This window comes from Vespula vulgaris, chromosome 22 (assembly GCF_905475345.1).
Source record: "Vespula vulgaris chromosome 22, iyVesVulg1.1, whole genome shotgun sequence".
NCBI classification, from domain to species: domain Eukaryota; kingdom Metazoa; phylum Arthropoda; class Insecta; order Hymenoptera; family Vespidae; genus Vespula; species Vespula vulgaris.
The window spans coordinates 2,895,001-2,917,195 of NC_066607.1; the positions used below are offsets into that span (position 1 = coordinate 2,895,001).

The window sequence follows — 22,195 nt, forward strand, 5'->3', positions numbered from 1 at the left end:
TAAATTGTGGAATATTTCATTCACTATACTGTCATTGATAAACGAAATATGGTTGAAATCGAAATATGGTAATTACTCTGACGTTTCCTTAAAACAAAAAAAGAAAAAGAAAAGGAAAAAAAATAGAAAAAAAGAAAAGCAGAGAAAATAAGAAATAGAAAACAAAACAAAAATGCATAATTTACGAGACATATTTTTTCTTTTTACTTTTGAATAAGAGAGAATAATTGAAAATTCGATTGGAAGTTAAAGATGTTTTTTTTTTCTTTTTTTGAGACAAGCGTGGAAAAATTTATATCTCAAAACAAGGTCAATCTCCCATTTTCGTCGAGAATTATTCTAAGAGCGAGAAAAGTCGACGACTCTTAACGCGAATTTCATAACTCGTTTGCATAATCGCCTTGGCGATAATAATCGCTTTTAATTGGACCATGCAAAAAAAAAGAAAAAGTTCTCAACGCTACTGGAAAAAGAAAATAAGAAGAAGAAAAAAGAAAAACCAAATTATAAGTCTAAGGTAAGATCTACGAGAAAAAGTTGGACGTTCATAATTAAAATACTACGTCGTTTTTAAAAAGAAAATTACACTAAAGTAAATATATATATGTAGATATATATATACACATACAGTAAATATATATAAGTAGATATATATATACACATAAAAATAAAAATATTTGTATTATTAAAAGTCTTTAGTTTCGAAAAATAAATTAAATATATCAAAGTACGTTAACGAACGTGTATCGTATAAAGCGATAATAAATTATCGATTTAATAAATGTCGAATCTATAAAAAAAATTAATTAAACACTTGCACGATAAATGCAAATTTTAATCGATACAAACGATCCTGTCATTTTGTAGATAAATATATGTAACATATAAAAAACTAAAAAAAAAAACATCCGAATCCACGGAAAAAAAGAGATTCGAAAAAATGTAAGCTACTCAAGTTGAAGTAATTACGTAGCCATTATTCGACAATAAGTTTCGAAATCGTCATTCTATGAGTAGTTTCTCGTTACGTGCTATAAACGAAAGGTTATAAATTTCATTCCTGATAATTTTCAAATCCGATTACCAATCTGATTTTAAAAATACACTAGCATAGTATACCTATCGTTATCGGTCGACACGCGCCAAGCATAATTTCGAAATAGCGACACTCTAAACGAACTTTAAAAAATAGAATACGATATTACCATCGTAACTGATAAACGATTTGTGCACGTCTCTTATTTCACTCATTTTTATTTTTTTCTTATATTTTTTCCTCAATCAGCATTTAAATATCGTGTCGATCATAAAATCTAACATCTTTTTTATTGCTTATATATAAGATCTAATAAAGTAAAAACTAATAAATAAAGAAATATGACAGAAATATAATCATGAAAAATATATGACAGAAATAGTCAATGAAGTATAAATTACGAAATATTTACATTTCGAATGATGATTTCTGTGATCTTAGTTTGCGATAAGATTATTTCGAAATTTGTTATTTCCGATTTGAGATCAAATTTAGAGAACGATACACACACACACACACACACAGAGGGAGAGAGAGGAAAAGACAGAAACAATGCGTTAGCCAAATTTTCCAGTGAAATTTTCTCTCACGGTTAGATCAGAAGATTCTGAATAATTTATTTTTATATGGAAACACGAAACGTTAAGACGTACATTATGCACACTTGCAAACCTTTTGCATTTTTATTTTTATTTTTTTTTTTATTTTTAAACGTCGACCGCAAGCACATTCGTCGTTAAGGGAATTCGAAATGTTCCATTAAATAGATTTATATGAGGAAAAAGAGAAAAGAAAGAAGAAAAACCAAAAAGAAAAAGTAAACAGAAAAGGAAAAGAAAGAAAGAAAAGAAAAAAATCTCTTTTTCGTTCTCTCCCAAACGTCTCATTAAACTAATTAATCTTTTGTTTGCATAGACATGTACGATCCTTAATCACACGATCTAAAATCAAAATATCATTGAAATCGTCCTTTTAATTTGGATAATTGATAGATTCACGAATTTTTAATTAATATCACGTTAGAGGTATGACAAGAAATCTTCGATATAATTTTGAAATACATACATATGTTGTTGTAATAATAATATTTGTATAATACGAAATGTACAATCGTGAATTCTGTCATTATAGATAGATATACGACGATTAAATAATAACGTTCAACACGGATCGATGCAAAATAATACAGTCGAACGTTATGCATTACGTATGCTGATAAAATCGGACGGTAACGTGTCTATTGAGAGATAGAACGAGAGAGATAGAGATAGAAAGAAATGGATAGAGACAGATATATATATATAATAGAGTGTGAGAGAGAGAGAAAGAGAGAGAAAAGAATTTCTGAATAAATAGGCTGGATCTAGAAACTATCTTCGTTTTATAATTTTTATTATAAAGAAAAAGAAAAAAAAGAAAAATATCATACTATCTTTTCTTCCATTTTTCTAACCAACTAAATACCTATTATAATAGATTATACCATTATTTGAAAAATGAATGAAAGAATTAAATTATTATTATCAAAAAAACGAAAGATAAGAGGACCGTATAAATTAATATTTCTATTTATTCTTCGTCAACATTTTTATTAATCAACGATACGCATTTTGCAAAGTAATATGATCAATAATTCACTACGAATATATCATTGAGCTTATAAATAATTAAATTATCATGTTTAATTGTCACTTATTCCATTCGCCTACTGATATCACATTATACATTTTATAATAATAAATTTAATTCAAATATTATGATCAAATGTTTATTTAAAATGCCGATCGAACGTCATTATCTTTAACAAACAATAATTAATCGTAAATTAAAAAGAGTTAAGCGATTAAACCAATTCGAATTCGTAATGATTAATTGAAAATAATAATAGTGGGGGAGGATGAGGAGGGAGGGGTGATAAAGAGATGATTTTAATGCAATTAATTATAGTCGATTAATATAATAAACCTTCATCATTTTCAATATAATTTCTTATTTATATTATTAATGAGATACTCGAGAAAGAATGAGAGAAAGAGAAGGAAAAAGAAAACGTGGAAAAAAGAGAAAGAGGAAGAGAAAGGGAAAGAGAAAGAAAAAGAAAAAAAAAAAAGAATGAGAATTTACCGTAAGGAGTCAAAGAATGATTGTAATAATCCAACGGCCACTTGGGAAATCCTTCCTGGTTTATGCGGTACCGTAGTTATAAGGGTAAAAGACGGTATAAGAAACGAGATAAAAGAAACACAGAAAGAGAGAAACAGAGAGAAAGAGAGAGAGAGAGAGAGAGAGAGAGAGAGAGAGAGAGAGAGAGAGAGAAATATAAAAAGGAAAAAGAAAAAAAATTGCTGTGCTCACGCTCACGTAGTATCGATGATACCAATAATAAGAGTTACAATTACGTTGCACGCCATGTTCCCTGGTGACATTAAGCGTGTGTCTTTGATTTTTATCATCTCCTCTTCTTTTCCACCCCTTTTCTTTTTATTTTATTTATTTATTTATTTTTTTTTTGAAACGGACTTACAAGATATGTATATATATATATATATATATTTATAAATATAAATTTATATGTATGTATTTATTTAGTTATTTATTTATTTATATAGGGAAACGTATAAAAAAAGAAAGATAGAGAAAAAGAGAAAGAGAGAAAGAGAAGGGTAGATTATGAAGGGTAGAATGTATGGAGAGGAGGGTAGAATGTTATAATGTTACTATACATAGATAAAAGTAAAGTCGACGTTGCTAATTTTCTCGAATATAACAGTGCACCACCGATCAAAATAATTTTTATCGAGAAAGTTTTAACGCTCGGCTAAAAGATATTAAAAAAAAAAGAAGAAGAAAAATAATAAAATAATATAAAATGGGAAAATAAAAAAGAACTATCTCGAATGTATTGGACAAAGAGAAAAGGACGGACGTATTTGTTGTCTTTTTCTTTTTTATATAAAAAATAACAATGACACTCTCTCTCTCTCTCTCTCTCTCTCTCTCTCTCTCTCTCTCTCTCTCTCTCTCTCTCTCTCTCTCTCTGGCATTTCTTTTTTTATTTTCATGTTTTAATAACCATACCGTCGTTTAAAATTTCGCGTAAAATTAAATAATGCGTCACTATATCGACATGTTTTATCGAAAATCTCAGCTTTGGTTTCGATATTTCTCAACGTTAAATTGAAGTGTTCGATCTCGAGATAATTAAGCTTGCTTTAATTAAATGTAACGTTCAATATACATGTGTGTGTGTGTGTGATATATATATATATATATATATATATATATATATATATATATGCGGAGAGATAGAGAGAGAGAGAGAGAGAAACAAGAAAAAAAAGAAAAAGAGATAACAAAAATTTTAAAAACAATCAACAAGGGAAATGCGTGGGATGTACGTTTTAATAGCTTTCATACTAGTCAAACATTCTCAAAATGTCTTATCTAGCTACGATAACGCACTATATGCGTATATATATATATTTTTTTTTTTTTCAATTTGGTCGAACAAGAAATATCGCGAAAAGAATAACGTCTTTTTCATTTGTTCGATTATTATTGTATTGTAATAACAACAAATAGTTTGTTCGCCAAAAAAAAAAGGAGAAAAAGAAACAAAAAAAAAAGGAGAGAAAACAATTCTTTTCCCTCTACTTTTTCTTTTTCACCGAGAAATCCAATACATCGAAATTTGAACGATTAGATGTTTTTTATACCATAAAATATGGCTTCTTATCATTATCGCGAAAAACTTTTGACAGGGTTTTTGATATCGTTAAAAGTTTGTAAACGAACTACGAAATATAGGGTGAATCATTGTTCCCTTATCCATCGAGTTTTTGAAGTATGTCGAAGTCTGTCAGAAGCGAAAAAATCTTTTTTACGTAAATCTAAATAAAAAAAAAAATAATAAATAAATAAATAAATAAATAAATAAATAAATAAAAAAGAAGTAAAAAAAAAAGGAAGAGAAGAAAGAAATAAAACTAATTGTTGACTCACCGATCGATCTTGTCCATCGTTGTCGGATGCTGCAAGATGGTTTGCTGTGCGGACATTTCCACGACGCATTGTGTACCGAGTTCTAGCTCTGTGAAAACAGAAAGAAGAAAAAGTAAACAAAAATTGAAAGACAAAATTAGAAATAGATCTTTCTTTTTTTCTTACAATTACAAATTTTTTACAAACAAGAAAAAAGAGAGAGAGAAAAAGAAAAGAAGAAAGAAAAGAAAAAAAAGAGAAGAGTTCGCTTTCAATACGCTATATTCTAATCTTTTTTTCTTTTTTTTCTTTCTTTTTTTAATTATCACAAATCACAAGGAGATGAAACGAGAGAAAGAGACGATATACATACATACATACATACATACATACATACATACATATATATATATATATATATATATATATATATATATAGACGATATATATACACGTACACATATATGAGATAATATGCGAATACGTCAAATAATCCAAGAACGACAAGTTATATAGTCTACTGCAGAGGTGATATTCAAGAGAAGATGAACATTTTCAGGCACGTTATTGAACGGACGAGTTATAGAGTATGAAAGGATCGGACTTACGTAAATTTCTATTCAGAAGGAAACTTCTCAACTATGATAGATAGATGTGTATTTGTATATGTGTGTATATATGTATATATATATATATTATCATATAGGAATTATTGGACGTTATGCAGTACAGTATAGTATATATAAAACTATAGCGCATTTATATATATATATATATATATATATATATATATATATATATGCATATATAATTCACATAGTCGTGTTACTATTTGCCAGAGAAATATACATAATATCAAAGCTAATTAATTATCGACAGTCATGACAACTTAGACAAAAGGTACCAAGAAGATTTTAATTAGTTCGTAAATTATATATTATTATGTATCTCATCGAATATACGATGGATACTTTTATTCCTTTTTTAATTTTTTCCTTCGTTAACTGATTGACATAAATAGCGATAGTACATATTAGTACGTTATCGATATCATTTATCGCGTTAATATATAAGAGACAACTATAATTAATACAAGTAATAATTTTCGAAAATAATATTAATGATGTGCGTTGTTGTATCTGGGTTGAAAAATTTTCTTAAGAAAGAAAGAACATCGGAAAAATATTTTTCCTTCGATTTCATCTCATTTCATTTCATTTCATTTCATTTCAATAACATTAAAACGTAAAATAGAAAAAAAAGAAAATGGATTGTAAAGAACGAAAGATATTAAACGTTGGATAGCGTTGAAACAGAAATGAGTTTAGATCTAACGAAAGTGGGACGACGGTATATATTATATCGGAACTTAGAAATCAAATCGTAAAGGTGAGAAAATTATCTCTAATATTAAAGCACGAAGTTCGATCTACGTGTGAACTATAACAATACGTCAGAGACTTTGCTTTTGTGTGCTTACAAACGCGTACCTTAATCGTATTGCTGCAGCCACTGGAATAGCAAATATCATTGTCGTACAGTATGTACGTATGTATGTAGACTACTGTTCGAATCGGAGATGTTCTATTTGAGGAACAATTAATTTCCATCATGACCATTTGAACGTTAACCCGCTTTAACCTAATTCTCCTTTTTTTTTCTTTTTTTTTTTCTTTCTTTCTTCCTCTTTTTTGTCATCTTTCACAAAATATATTATCATAATACAGTATTACATCGATTTGAATGCTGAAACCCTTTATAATCTAATTTTTTCTTCATCTATAGAAAATAAATTATATAATATGAAATTTATAATATGTATAATATGTATATATACTATTGTATCAATTATAAGGTTAATCCTTTATAATCTAATTTAAAAGTAATAAACTTTTATGATCTAATTTGTTTTTTCCTCTTTAAAAAATAAATTATATAAATTAAAACATATAATATGTAATATATACAACTATATAATACTAAGTAATATAACATATATATATCTTTAACAAATATTATTTTTCCGAACATGAATTAACAATTATTCTTTTCCCCCTAAAAAAGAAATTACATAATTTAAAAATAATAATATGGATAGAAAGAAGAAGAAAAAAAGGAAAAAAGAAAAAGAAATTAATTTTCAGAAAGGAATATTAATGATTAATTTTAAAAACAAAAAAAAAAGAAAAGAAAAGAAATATATACAAGATATAAAATGTTAACATTATAAAAAAAAATTATGAAGCAACTTATATATATATATATATATATATTCGTAGAAATTATTTTAAAAATTTTACAGATAAATTAATAGAATAATAGTTTATTTATCGATGTAAAATTGTATATTTTCGAGACGATGATTCTTGTCATGAAATAACGATGTAGAAAGGTAGATAAGAAATAAGAGGAAGCCGTACATATGTACAACGTACCTCTGAGTCCCCAAGTGACGTGTGTTACATACTTACGACGGTCTCGAGTCATAATGTTTGTACATATATATATATATACACACACACATACACACACATAGAAAAAGAGAGAAAGAAAGAGAGAATTTTGTGTTGTCTAAGATAATCGTATTCGCGAAGTACATAAAAAAAAATAGAATAATATATAGACTATAATATAATAGTATTATTCAAACGTACACGATAATAGAACAGTATTATTCTATATACATATATATTTCTGTACATATGTATGTAAGTAGGTGTGTGTGTGTGTGTGCATATGTATATACATTAACCAATTGAATCAATATATTTAACTACGATAAGATAATGTTACTGTTAACGTTATTATCAAATCTTCGAACAATTTTCTCCCTTTATTTTTCGTACCTTCTTACGTTTTTAATTTCTTCTTCTTTTTTTTTCTTTTTCTTTCTTTTTTTTTTTGAGATATTTATATATATAAAAAAAAAAGGAGAAAAAAAGAAATAATAAATTTCAAGAGAAACATGGGGATCAACTTTCGTCGACATCAAGTTCGTTCTTTGCCAAGACTAAACAAATTTCTATCGATCGTTTACATTTCTCGAACCGTATTCGGTAACGTAGAAATTCGACGAGTAACGTAAACGATCCCTAAGTATAACGTTTAAGTATATAGATTAAATTGATTGGAGGAATTATGAAAGATATATACGTACATGTATATATTTATACATAGGTGCACATATATATACGTACGTACGTATATATACATATATATATATAATATATGTATATAATATATATTAAGTTTCTCGTCGAAAGAAAGAAATAATAACGTCTTGATAATGAATTAAATTGAACGTAATTAATTAAGTCAACGAATGTCGTATCTCGTGAGTCGATAGACGACAACTAAGAAATATCGTGGTATTGGAAATATCGTAGAAAATTAATGGGACACGTTCTAGCTAGGTGAAAATTACGTGGGCAAACAAGGCCACATTTATCGCAATAGGCGCATTAGGAATAAACCGGAGCCACATTTTCCTTATTGGGATCTTTCGATAAAAAATAAGCGTAATGGTATATACTGAATTGGTGTAAACAAGAAAAAAAACAAAGAAAAATAAAATGATAAATATCGTTCATTTAATCGAAATCATCCCACATATCGTCCCACATATTCGCGATTACTTATTTATTTCACAAAAATAAAAAAGAAAAGAAATTAAAAAAAAAAAAAATAGAAAAAAAAAAGAAACGAAAAGAGCATCGTATATACTTCGTAGAAATTAAATGTAATTAATTCGACCGAATATTAAATCTCGTACAAAAACATGGGCGTATAAAAACGTTTATGTAAAAAAAGAAGAAAAAAAAATGAAATAAAAAAGGAATTAAAAAAAAATATTTGTTGCGAGAATCGTTATATGATAATGAATATATATATATATATATATATATATATATATATATATATATATATATTGTTAAATCCTTTCGTATAATGTACAACACGGGTTAAAAGCGCATAAAAATAAGCTCGGCGAATGAAATACCAACAGCGACATTGCACCAGCTGTCGACAATTTTAAAAGATGAATGCCTTTTTTTTTTCTTTATTCCTCTTTCTCTCTATCTCTTTCTTTTCAAACTCCCACCAGTTAAAAAAAAAAAAAAAAGAGGAAGAAATACAATAAAAAAAAAGAAAGAAAGGAAGAAAGGAATTGAAAAAAAATGAAAAGAAAAGAAAAAAAGAAAGAACTAGAGTGTATATACCAAAGGAAAAAAAATTAATAAAAATCTACAAATGCATTAATTATCGATGGACTGAACGAATAATTTTTAAACGACATTGAAATAATCGTCCCGAATTTATTTGATAAAAATTCAAAAGCGTGACTTTGAATTAATTCATTTGGGCATTCGTCGTTTCTGTAGTCCTAGACTTCAATTTAAACGTTTTTGTTATTTCAAGTGCTACACTACGCGAACGTACATGTGGACGAGAGGAAGAAAAACGAGAGAGAGAAAAAAGTGATGAGAGGTGGAGAAAAAAAATACACGATAATATTTCTCTTTCTCTCTTTCTCTCTCTCTCTCTCTCTCTCTCTCAACAAACTTCAGAAAACATCGGCATCGCAATAGTCACGAGATATCATATCTATAATGCACAACACGATTTTATTCAAAGCTACAACGTCACTGAGAAGAGATCACGATAGTTGGATGTTTCATTTACATTTTCTATGCATGTATGTATGCATGTATGTATGTATCTCTCTCTTTTTCTCTTATCTAGCTCGTTAGAAAATATCGGACCAAGTACATAGAATTACCGAACGTAACCCGTGCAATCCGTATAAAGCCTGTCCCAACAAAAAAGAAATAAATAAATAAAAATATAAAAAAGAATTATGCACCCTCATTGAAACTCCCTTTTTATTTCCATATTTATATATAAAATCCACATTTACATACGGATTTATTTAAATAAACAACAGACGCGTGCGTATAGAAAATTGTATCCTCGTTTCTTTTCTTTCTTTCTTTTTCTTTTTTTTTTGATTTTTATTTCTTTCTTTCATTTTTTTTCTGTCCCATCTTTGTTTATATTTAAAATCGCTGATTGAAATTGAACGATCATTCATCGTATCCAAGTATTATCGTTTTCGTAACGTAAATTACAAATTGAAATACGATCGAAGTGGTTCGATGAGTTTCGATATCTTTTATGAACAATCAATTTCAATAAATCTACGTTTCGACGAATCCATGTTGTGTGTCACTTTAAATCTACGACATATACTCTTACGTGCATACGTGTAGATCGTTCGTATTTACAACGTCATCGACGTTTCTATAAGTCTTTCAGGAAAATATATATGCGTGTGTACATATAGATATGATATAGTTATATCGGGAGGGGGAGGGGCTACGACTGAGAAGCAAAAATTGGCCGAAGTTGTTTCAAATCAAACGATGCACGTATGTTGTAAATACGTACACATTTGTTCATATATCAAATTCAAACGAATTGATTTTCAATATTATATATATATATATATATATATGTATGTATGTATGTATGTATGTATGTATGTATGTATGTATGTATGTATGTATGTATGTATGTATGTATGAATGTATACTATATTGCCATATTGCAATATCAAAATGGTCACGTTGAAAATATTGATCGCAATATGAATGTATTAATAAATAATAATAATAATATATAATATATAATAAATAATAATAAAAATATAGAAGATTTTTATTAATAAAAATCATATTAAACTTGGCGAAAAGTAAACCAAGTTAAATCAGCATGATATTAACAATAAATGAAAGAAAGAAAATAATAATAATAAAGCAATAAGGAAGTATCCATTATGCATACATACATACATATATCCACGAAAAATTTGAAATTCTATGATCTACGTTGAAATCGTAGATTAAAAAAATTTGATTTGATAATTCGTTGACAAAAAAATCTTATTTATGTATATGTACGTAGATTATTATTCCTTAAATTTATGAAAAAAAAAAGAAAAAAAATTAATATAATAGTATTCTCCCTTGATCGTTAAAAAAAAATGATTACGTATTACATTATAACACGATAGAATTACGAAAAAGCATTGGTTGGTTAATCGTTGCTTTAGCAAGAACGAAACGGTTCGATGATAATCTTGCTTTCTTTTTTTTTTTCTTCTTGTTCTTCTCTTCTCTATTTTTTCGCAATTTTTCGCTTTCGTTTATGAAAACGATATCTATGGGATTTGTGATAGATCATCGATCATACGAAATGATCAATTATTTAAGAATTTTTTTTAAGCTTACATATTTATTTACTATTTCTATTCTCGTAGAAATATTGATATTTTAACAATTTTTTTTTTTCGTAAAAGAAGTAAAATAAATCAAAAAAACTAATGATTCTAACGTTGTTACTTGACGTTTCATTTGTGTACGTGATAACGTTCCATAATAAATTTCTTGCACGAAAAAAATCTATACTACACGAATTCGATTGATAATTAATATTTAAAAAATCGTAAGAAACAGAGAGAATGAAAAACCAATGTTATCACCATTGACAATAGTTTTACGTCTGTAAAAATTCCTTCGTTATATTATCGAGAGAACTTCTTGTCTCTTTTCTTCTCGAAATTCTTTCTAAAACGTTTATTTGTTTGTTTGTATGTTTATCAAGTCAATACAGATCCCTATATAAATTTTATACGATTTTTGTTTCTAACTTGTCATTAATGAAATAAAATAAAATAAAACAAAACAAAACAAAAAAAAAAGAAAAAAAGGAAGGAAGAAAAATTACATTTATCTCTCGTCGTCACGGTCTGATAACGGAGAGATAAGAGATAGAGAAGAAACAAGTGTAGGACAAACAAATAATGCATAGATTTTATGTGACATAAAAAAAAAATATCTACGAAACTCGAGGTTTTTTATCTCAAAAGATTTTTTTGAATTTCAAAAAAAAAAAGGAAAATTTTTTTTGTACTATCGTATCGGATTAGATGTACTCTTCTACACAACCGAGAATTTTTTTTTTTCTTTTCTTTTTTATTTTTTACACGGTTTTCTTAACACCGCTTTTATTCACGCATTTTACTTACTTTCACGCGGTCGCAAAAACGCAGACTAATTAGTCCGGAGAAAACGTCACGAGAAAGATCACGGTGTATTATTTTGAAAAAATACTTTCTTTTTTCTTCTCTTTATATTATTTTCTCCTCGACGCACTAATTTTTTTTCCATTATTCATTTCTTTATCATTTCACTCGTTTATCAAGGAAAATCTTTTCGAGCTAAGGCTTTTTTTCGTTTCAATTTTTTGCGTCAGTTTTACAAAAACACAAAAGTTTTATACCCTCTATACGTATATCAATTTTTATACATTCTTTTTTTACGCGACGTTTTTACTTTCTCACTTCTTTTTTCCCTCTCTTGTCAAACGATCCACCGTGTATAAACATTACGGTCGTGCGTTCAACTTGACACAAATTTAACAGGCGCAAGTCTCATACCTTTCGCCGTATCAATTCCTGTCACTTTTTATACTCTTCTTTTTCTATTTTATTTCGAAAAAAAAAAGAAAAAGAAAGAAAGAAAGAAAGAAAGAAATAACAAAATCCGAATATTGTATATTCCACGTTCTAATCCAAATTAATATATATCGCGTATAATATGACATCGACGTATAATTGTCAATGGACATCCAATTAGAACATAGGGTAAAAGATAGACATAGTATGGACAGCTGATTCAAAACCATATGCGATACCTCGATCTATCTCTATTTGTCCCTTTCGACAGTATAGGAGGACTATTTGACACCGTCAAGCCTCATGAACTGCATGGCTTTTGTTTCTAACAAGTTTCTCTCTCCTGTCCCCTCCAGCATCCCTTTACAACCACCCAACTGAATCGTCGCACAATCGACGAAATCGTTCTCGTCTAACCAATTCCAAACCCGACCCTCTTGTACTCAACCACACCCTTCTCCCTTCACCCACCTTCCTATCCCTCGACAACACAGGGTATAAACAAACAAAGCGCATTCTATGGTTCCATTCAAATTGACATTGTCGACATTGTCGACATCGTAGCAAGCACCTTCGTCGATTGTCGCTATTCGATATCTCCAGTTCGAGCAATAGATTTCCTATCCTATCTGCGTTAACTCTTCACGTTAGATCTACAATTTGATCGATGAATTATAATCCCTAACTAAGATTTATTTTATTTTTGTTAATTACGAGAAAACTGATCGATTGCGTTTGAGATATCTTTGGGGAAAAAATACAAAGGAAAAGATAAACTCGTAAAATCTATTTGAAGGGGCCGCGTGTCTGTACAGAAATTTTTGTTTTGTTTTTGTTTTCTTTTTTGCACTTGCGTATAGATATATGCTTAAGAATTACAAGTAGATATTTAAGGAAATCGTTCATCCCTGATCCTAAAACGTTTGGTTGACTCGAAGGAAAGAGATTCCTCCGAGGAGATAAAACTCCTTGGACATTATTCTGTTCTTTCTTTTCTTTTCTTTTTTTTAAGGATAAACAGGATTCCCCAGAGGAATTTTCTAAAACAAACAAACCCTTCCAAACGTTGCTCTCGCCTTTAATTTCTTAAGACTCGTAAGTCTTCTCAACCGGAATAATTTGAAAGTCGAAAAAAAAATGAAGGAAAGAAACGGGAAGCACGCGATAAAAGTAGAATGAAATGAAATTGGGGATGAGATGAAGAGAAAGAGAGAGAGAGAGAGAAAGGTAAGAGTTAAGAAAGAAAAAGAGAGAGAGAGAGAGAGAGAGAGAGAGAGAGAGAGAAGTGAAAGAAGACTTGCACGGAGAATCGATACGAAGCTCCTATAAGGACTCTAAAGAGTCTTATCGTATCTCTCATTCGATTTATTTTTCTTATCTCTTGCTACGGATAAAAGTACGATAAGGAAGTAGCTCGTTGAAAGTATAGAAATGTGTTAGAGTGTATATGTACGCATATAGACGATATAAATGTATGTTGAAATATTAGCATGAACGATATAAAATTTCATTAATATACATATTATATATATTTTATTTATATATATATATATATATATATATATATATAAAATTTAATTGATATACATTCTCCTCGTATAGCATTTTTATTATTATTTATATATCACAAAAAATATATATATGTATATAAAATTTCATTAATATACACTTTTTACTCTTTCTCTTGCATCGTTTGTATTACTATATATATGTAAAGTTTCATCCGAATACCAGATATACGAAAGATGCATATGTATGTAAATTTCATTTACGATCTCGCACGATAAATTCCACGTAAATGTTCAAACATTTGTTTGTTTGTTTCTTTATTTGTCTATCCTGTCTGTCTGTCTGTTTATTTGTTTGTTTGTCCATTCGTTTGTCTGTTCGCTCGCTCGTTTCCTTCAAAATTTCGTATAATTTTAAACGCGAAGGTACTGTCATTTATTTGATTAGAAAACTTGAAGGAAAAAGGTAAAGGTAGAAAAAAGTCACCTATGCGTTCGGTCAAAACTTTTCAAGCTGCCCTTTTGTCGTCTATTGTTTTTCACCCGACAAACTTCGTCCTAATCCTTCTCGGCAAGCACGAGAAACTTGCTTTTTAAGAGTTAAGTCGCTCACATCGTAAAAAACCTTCTCCTCCCTAACTCTACCTCTCTCACTCTCCTCTCTTCTTACTTGCTAAATTTTCTTTTTTTGTCCAGTTTTCTTCTACCTCTCTTTCTCCCTCTCTTTTTCTCTGTCTCTCTTTCTCTCTCTGTCTGTAGTCGACTTTTCTTCAAATTTTGCAAAAACGAAATAATAAAATAAAAGAGAAAACAAAGAAAAAATTCTCCAAGGATCTAGCCTCAAAGTATTTTCAACATGGTACACACACACACACACAACTGAATTCTAAACGATTTTATTATGCAAATCCACAAACTCTCACATGTAAAAAAAGGACAAGAGGAACAAAAAAGAAAGAAAGAAAGAAAGAAAGAGAAAGAAAAACAAGTAAAAAAATATATATATACATCCAAAAACGAAATATCGAATCGTGTTGGCAATATTAAATTCGACAAAAAATCTGACCAACGCAAAAGATTTGTATTTCGATATTAGTAATAATGAACTATCGATACGAGTATAATAATTATCGAAGTGAATTTTAATGATAAACGTCGACTTTTATTTTCCATAAACTTAAAAAAAAAAAAAAATAAAAGAAAAAGAAATAAAAAAAATGTATAAAGAGAGTAGAGCAAAAAAGACACATATAAATTTGTTTTAATTGAAATACACTTGTCGAACTAGTTTTTTTCGAGGTTTCATAACGATATTACGCCTAAGGGCCTTGAAAAGGGTAAACACGGCCCTGTTTTATGTATCTTGAAAGACATAAAATGAAACGTGGATATCTCAGAAGAAGAGAAAAAACATTGAAGAAAAAGAAAATAAAAAAAAAAAAAAGAAAAAAGAAAAAGAAATCAAAAAAGAAAAGATCGAGTGAACTCTTTCGAGTGTAATAAAATAAAACTTAATCGTGACTTTATGAGCGAAATAATTTTTCTCTATAAATCAGCGAGCTTTCTTCGTTCGACTCGAAAACCTTGTAATAAACTCGTGGTTATTACACGTGTTCCAACATCCGACAGAGAAGGAAAGAGAAAAAGGACGGATGAGTCATGATGCAGAAGGCGCGGTTGTAATGTCGCTAAGGTCGTTCCACCTTCAGCAAATTCACACGAATTAAAAAGCTGTTATTAAAAAAAAAAAAAAGCTTCCAAAAAAAAAGTGACCAAAATAAATATTGGTTTCCTTTTCTCTTTCTCTCTCTCCTTTTTTTTTGTATATAGTAATTTTATTATTTAATCATTAATTAATCGTTAATTTTATTTTATTAAATTCAATTCTATTTAATAATATATATATATAAACATAAAAAGAAAAATATCTAAACATATTTAATACGCACAAATTTACACAGGTGTATTTAATAAAAATGAAAAAAAAAAAGAAAAGAAAGAATGAAAGAAAGAAAGAAAGAACAAGTTCTGAAAAATTAATTACTTCTTTATCGATCACAGAATCAGAAAATAAAAATAATCTATTAATTTGATCGTAGAAAATTACTTTTAATTTTTGCAAATATCTATATTACTTTTTCTTTAATTAAAAAAAATATTACATTATACGATACATTATAGATACTAAAAAGGATGCAGACTATTATTCTTTATCTCTTTTTCTTTTCTTTTTATCTGTAAAAAGTATCGGCCGATCGAACGTGACGACGAAGTAGATGAAAGTAAAGGTAACAAAAAAAAAAAAATAAATAAAAATAAAAATTCGTGACTAAGAAAGGGGATCCTCGAGGTTGCTTACGATGCGTTCGTCGTTATGCAACAAGAATCTAATTATGCTTGGAAACGTAGCTTGCTTCTACCTCCTACATACATTCATATACATATATACATATATATATATATTATACATATGTATCCACACACGTTCATATTCCACATATACATAAGTAGATATCCTAGGAAGTTAATCCGTTTTCCGCATCGTATCTGATATCACAATTTTTATAAAATTTCCGTGAGAATTTATTGTAAATTATTATATGCATATGTATGTGTATTCATATTTTATCGTATGTATTAAAAAAAATATATATATATTTTATAAATACATATATACATATATATAAATATATTGTATATACTTTAAAAAGCTCCCTCCCTCTCTCTCTGTCTCTGTCTCTCTCACTCGAAACAGTGAATAACGACAATATTGTACTCACTCGTTTTCTTTGTATTTTACTTTTTTTTCTCTTGTTTTGTCTCTCTCTTTCTCTCTCTCTCTCTCTCTCTTTTTTTTTTTCTTCTTTTCGCTGATAAAGCGAGTAAGATATAACCGAAGAAATATGATAAATTAAATAAAATACTGCAGTCGCTGCTTCGTTATTTTCGCTTGCAAGAGTATTTTTTTGTAACAACCATCTTGCACGGATTAAATATATATATATATATATATATATAATTTTAATAATAATAATAAAATAAAATCCATAGAATCATATTTCAAAGCTCATGCAACAGAATTTAATACCCTAACGAAGTTAATAAAAATCCTTCTAACATCTCTCTGCAATTATCCGCTGTAGAAATCGTAGAAAAAAAATTATAGAGAAATGTTCGTTCATTAATTAATTCTAATAGTCTTACGATATTAATAGAAGTATTAATTATCTATATTGTTAATTAATCATAATTTTTACGTAATATCGTTACTACTCTTTATTACGACTACTTCAAAGAAAATTATGAATTTTATGAATCTTATGAATCTTATCAGCTCGGTGATAAGCATAATTCGAAATAAAGTAATCTTTAAAAGAGAGAAAGGAAAGAAAAGAAAAGAAAAAAAGAAAATGCCCGATATTGGGTGCTCCGTAAAATCCGCAGTTGGACACCATGCGTTTCTCTGCTTATCGATCGTGCATGGAAAAGGGACATCCTTTGTTTCAAGGACGTTCAAAATGTTTTACTAACACGTTCGAACAAAGAGCCTCCGACATTTTTGTTCTCTCTACCCACACCCTCGACACCCACGCCAACCCTCAGAAAAGTGCTAACGCTGGGTGATGAATGAGATTAGGGAATTACTAATCGATACGGTCGATTTTAACCAATGTTAAATATCGATTGAACCGACTGACTTTATCTCGTAAAAAATATTTTACGATTACTTATATGTTCATCTATAATAAAAAATGAAATAATTAATATCGAATATTTATATATACATTATATACACCGTATGATAATTTAATATATATATATAGGAAACGAGTCGAAAGAATTATTCATTAATTCTTTTTCCATTTTCATATCTGTCTAATCTTTTTAATAAAATTATTTAAAAGAGATTTGGATAATGTTATTTCTTTTTTTTTTTTTTTTGAGTAAAATCTATATACATATATATACTTTTGTAATATTCAATTAATATAATAAAACGAATAAAAAATCCATCCAAGGATATAATTGTTCTTAGAATTTTTAACTTTTATTAACCGATTGAGAAACAATCGTGAATGACGAGAAGTTTTACGAGAGATCTTAAAAGTATCTTTGTAAAGAGTCAACTCGAACGTAATGAGAAAGATCTGAAGAAAAAAGAGGGGAGTCGAAGGAGGAGGGGCTATGAAGAAAAGTTCGTAAATGAATTTTTGTTTATATTACATAAAAAATATAAGTTCGACTAATCTTTACCTCTCTCTTTCTTTCACTCTCTTTCATTCTCTATCTCATTAAAAAATTTTAATCTTTTCAATCCGTATAAAATCCACCGAGTTCGTTCTTACAATATATCGATCTATCGATAGATCGATCGATCGATTGATTCATGTAATTTATTAATTGCAACATCATAAGAGCCATTCAAAAGTTTCTCAAAAGAACGCCAAAGTAAGTGTCGATGTTTCGATATACGTGCTCGAAAAAGTAGTACTTACGTCGATTCGTAAAATCCGATATCTCTCTTTCTCTCTCGTAAAGGTAATCGTTCGTGTAAAGATATAGCAACTGGTGAGAAGGGATAAAAAGAAAAAGATAAAAGTAAAAAAATTAAAAAAGTAATTTCAGCGAACGTTTCCGAGTTTACTCGTATGGCGCTAATTATAACGAGAGCTTTTCACTCTACGATTGAAAAATAAAAAAGAAATAAAATAAAACAAAAAGAAAAAATAAAAGAATAAGTAGAGAAGTCATCGAAACATCATCTCTCGTGATTTAACATACTAATAAAAATTCGACAGATAGAAATATGAACGAATAATAAAATAAAATAAAATAAAATAAAAAATATGGTCATGTCGTGGCGTTTTGAGTGAAAACGTAGAAGAAAAGAATTTAAAAAAAAAAAAAGGAAAGAAAGAAAGAAAGAAAGAAAAAGACTTCGTGTATGACGCGTGTGAGAAGAGAGAAAGAGAGAATGTTAAAGTCTTGAACGAAAAATTTGTCTTCGGGGGAAACCTTTTTACATTTCATATTTATTCTAAGGGCGAACGAAGGAGAGGTAAGAGAAAAATTTTCCGAGATTTTCTTCGCGAAGGAAAAGTTGACCTCCGGTATAAAAGAAAGTGTGTGACACCTTTTATAAATTCCACGCTCGTATTCTGAAAATGTAGGTAAGAAAGAGAAACTCATCGAAATTTTATTATGAAAAAAAAAAAAAAAGAAAGAAAAAAGAATATATATATACACATATAAAAGTAAAAATAAAAAATAAACAATGAAAAAAAGTTAAATTAATCGAATAGATATTCGAAGAAAAAAAAATAATATATACTAAAGATCCAGAAATAAAAATTTTCGGGATCAAAAATCCGATGAATCATCGATCAACGTGACTTATACGACGTCATCATCATAAAAATACTTGAGAGAATATTTCATTAAATAACAAACCCGTGTTACGGACGATAATCTATGATGTCACGAAATTTATCGCGGGAAAATCTGACTCATAAATGATTCTAAAAACTAAAGAACGAAAGAACACGTACGTACGTACGTACGCGTGTATATACATATATAGAAAGAATATACATATATAGAAGAAAAATCGAACACACTTGATATATCATTAATGAAAACATATTAAAGTATTTCAAAATTTTAAATACTCTAATACAGACAATTAAAAAGTAATAAATACCAAATGAAAAACAATAATATGTAAAGTACTTTAAAATGTTTTTGTAGATATATATGTAGATATACGCATTAAATTAATGTTACATAATTATTATTATTATTATTATTAGACCGATGTTAATTTAAAACTTATAAAGGGAATAAGAGCGAAATATAATATTAAAAAAATAACGATCGAGACGGAATGAAAAGTAAATTCAAAAGAAATGATTAAGTAAAGAAAGAAAGTAAAAGGTCAAAGAAGAAATAGAAATGATTACGTTTATGATAAGAAAATAATTTAATTTTCGACATTACGTTATTTCCGGACAAGTTAACCTTAATCGTCGAAGATCAGAAGATCTACGACGATAGTTTAAAATAAATCAGAGCTTTTATTTGACGATTAAGAGATTCGTTCGCGCCAACGAATAAAACCGTCTTAACCCATTTTGGTTTCAGTCGATTAATCCGACACTCGCTCGTACGAACAATCGATTAAAATACGACCGTCGAAGGATATTTTAATATTATTTTCTATCCTATAACTCCTTCAAGTCCTTTAATTTCTCACAAAATTTCTCTATCCCATTTCCGAAATTTTCTATCTTCGATCCTTCTTCGCTTGGCTCTTAAATTTTTCTTTAAAAAATAATATATATACACACACACATATATATATATTTTTATTATGCATAAAATAGTACAAATGAATACTACATATATATATAAAAAATATAAAAAATAAAATATATGCACACACACTTACACGTTCTATTTTTTAGACATATCTACACATACGTCGTTGGAATACAAAAATAAATAAATAAATAAATAAGTAAATAAAAATTCAAAAAAAAAAAAGAAAAGAAAGAAATAAAGTAAAAACCTCTAAGCAAGGTAAACACGGTTAAAGTAGAAAGAGTCGCACATTATCGATAGGCGAAAGTCGTTCGATAGAACAAAGTAGCCGCGAGTATGACTCACTTATATGCGACTAGCATAAAAAGTCAGCTGACAATGACGACAACGACAACGACAACGACAACGACGACGACGACGCCGATGACGACGTCGACGACGACGCCAACGAAAACGACGCGACATTCACACATCGTCTCTCTTCGTCTCCCTCTTTCTCTCAAAATTTAAATCGAATGAGCGATCGCGTTTAAATCGATTCCGGCATCGAAATATCTTATTTTTACGATTCTTTCTTTCCTCTTATCTTCGAAATCTCATGATCGTCGTTCGTCGAATGACGTTCCTTATCCATCTATATCTCGATCATCGGACTATCATTAATAATCGATTCTATCGAGTCGATATAAATAAAAATTTTTTATTTAACTTTGTATTTAAATAATAAATAATACTGGTCTTTTACTTTGTATTTAATTAATAAATAATCACATAATTTCTTTTTCTTCGTTACTTTTTTTTTTAATTTGATTATACACACATATACACACGTATACATACACGAAAGCAAGGTCGAAATAAATCTTGCAAATCTTATTTTCTTCAACTATCGAACGAGAACAAAATTTTCATTGATATGCTAACGAGAAGATGCATATACATGCATATATATATATATGCATACATATATACATCATACGTACGGACGACGTATATATGTATATACATATATGTATACACGAATCGAAAAAGACGTAGAATATAACTTTTCTTCTTCTTTTTTTCATTTGCTTTTATTCTTCGTCACGTTTATATCTCAATTAGCATAGATTAACACTTTTTTAAACGAACTACTACACACCGTGTATACGTGTGTATATCCGTATGTGTGCGTGTTTTTTTACGATGAAAATTACTACGAGTATTACGAACGAAGACTTATACATGTGATACGATGACATAATACGTGTATATACGCACAAGTATATACGTATACACATGGAAAATATCCTTCGTCAATGACATGAAAAATCGATCGGAATAGAAACGATTTATCTCGAAGAATATATATCTTGTTTTTCAAGATTTTCTTTTAAAAAAATCTATGAAAAATTTAAGAAATTATCTATCGGAATTTCTCACTTTTACTTTGCACCGATCGACATTATTAGAAAGAAAGAAAAAGCAAAATAAAACAAAATAGAATAAAAAGAAAAAAAAAAGTAGAATATGCATACGACTTATCCACTTTCACATGATTCGCGTAAAATCTATCATGACGATTTAGTGCAACTTATAGGGGGGGAAAAAAAAGAAAAAAATAAAGAAATAAAATAAAACAAAATAAAACGAATGAAAAAATAAATGAATGAATGAAACCGTTCGAAGATCTGTTACTTTCCTTCGCAGTAAAACGATCATAATCGCGATCTATCTCGAAACTGCACACATACACACACACATATAGATCGTTTTTGTTCGCTGAGTATCTATAAAGCGAAATCGAAAGTGGAAGGAAAAGTCCCGAAGATAGGCGATGACGTTCGAAGGGGA

General features: G+C 28.5%; 1 protein-coding gene across 7 annotated transcripts in view; it reads right to left on the reverse strand.

Annotated features, from left to right (window-relative positions):
* The window catches only part of LOC127071538 (kinesin-like protein KIF13B), a 114,633-nt gene that overhangs the window by 88,606 nt on the left and 3,832 nt on the right, over nucleotides 1-22,195 (reverse strand). For all 7 annotated transcript variants that reach the window (XM_051010906.1, XM_051010907.1, XM_051010908.1 and 4 more), the window contains exon 2: nucleotides 5,039-5,126. In XM_051010906.1, the coding sequence (XP_050866863.1) occupies nucleotides 5,039-5,126 (88 nt within the window). The remainder of the gene's footprint in view (nucleotides 1-5,038; nucleotides 5,127-22,195) is intronic.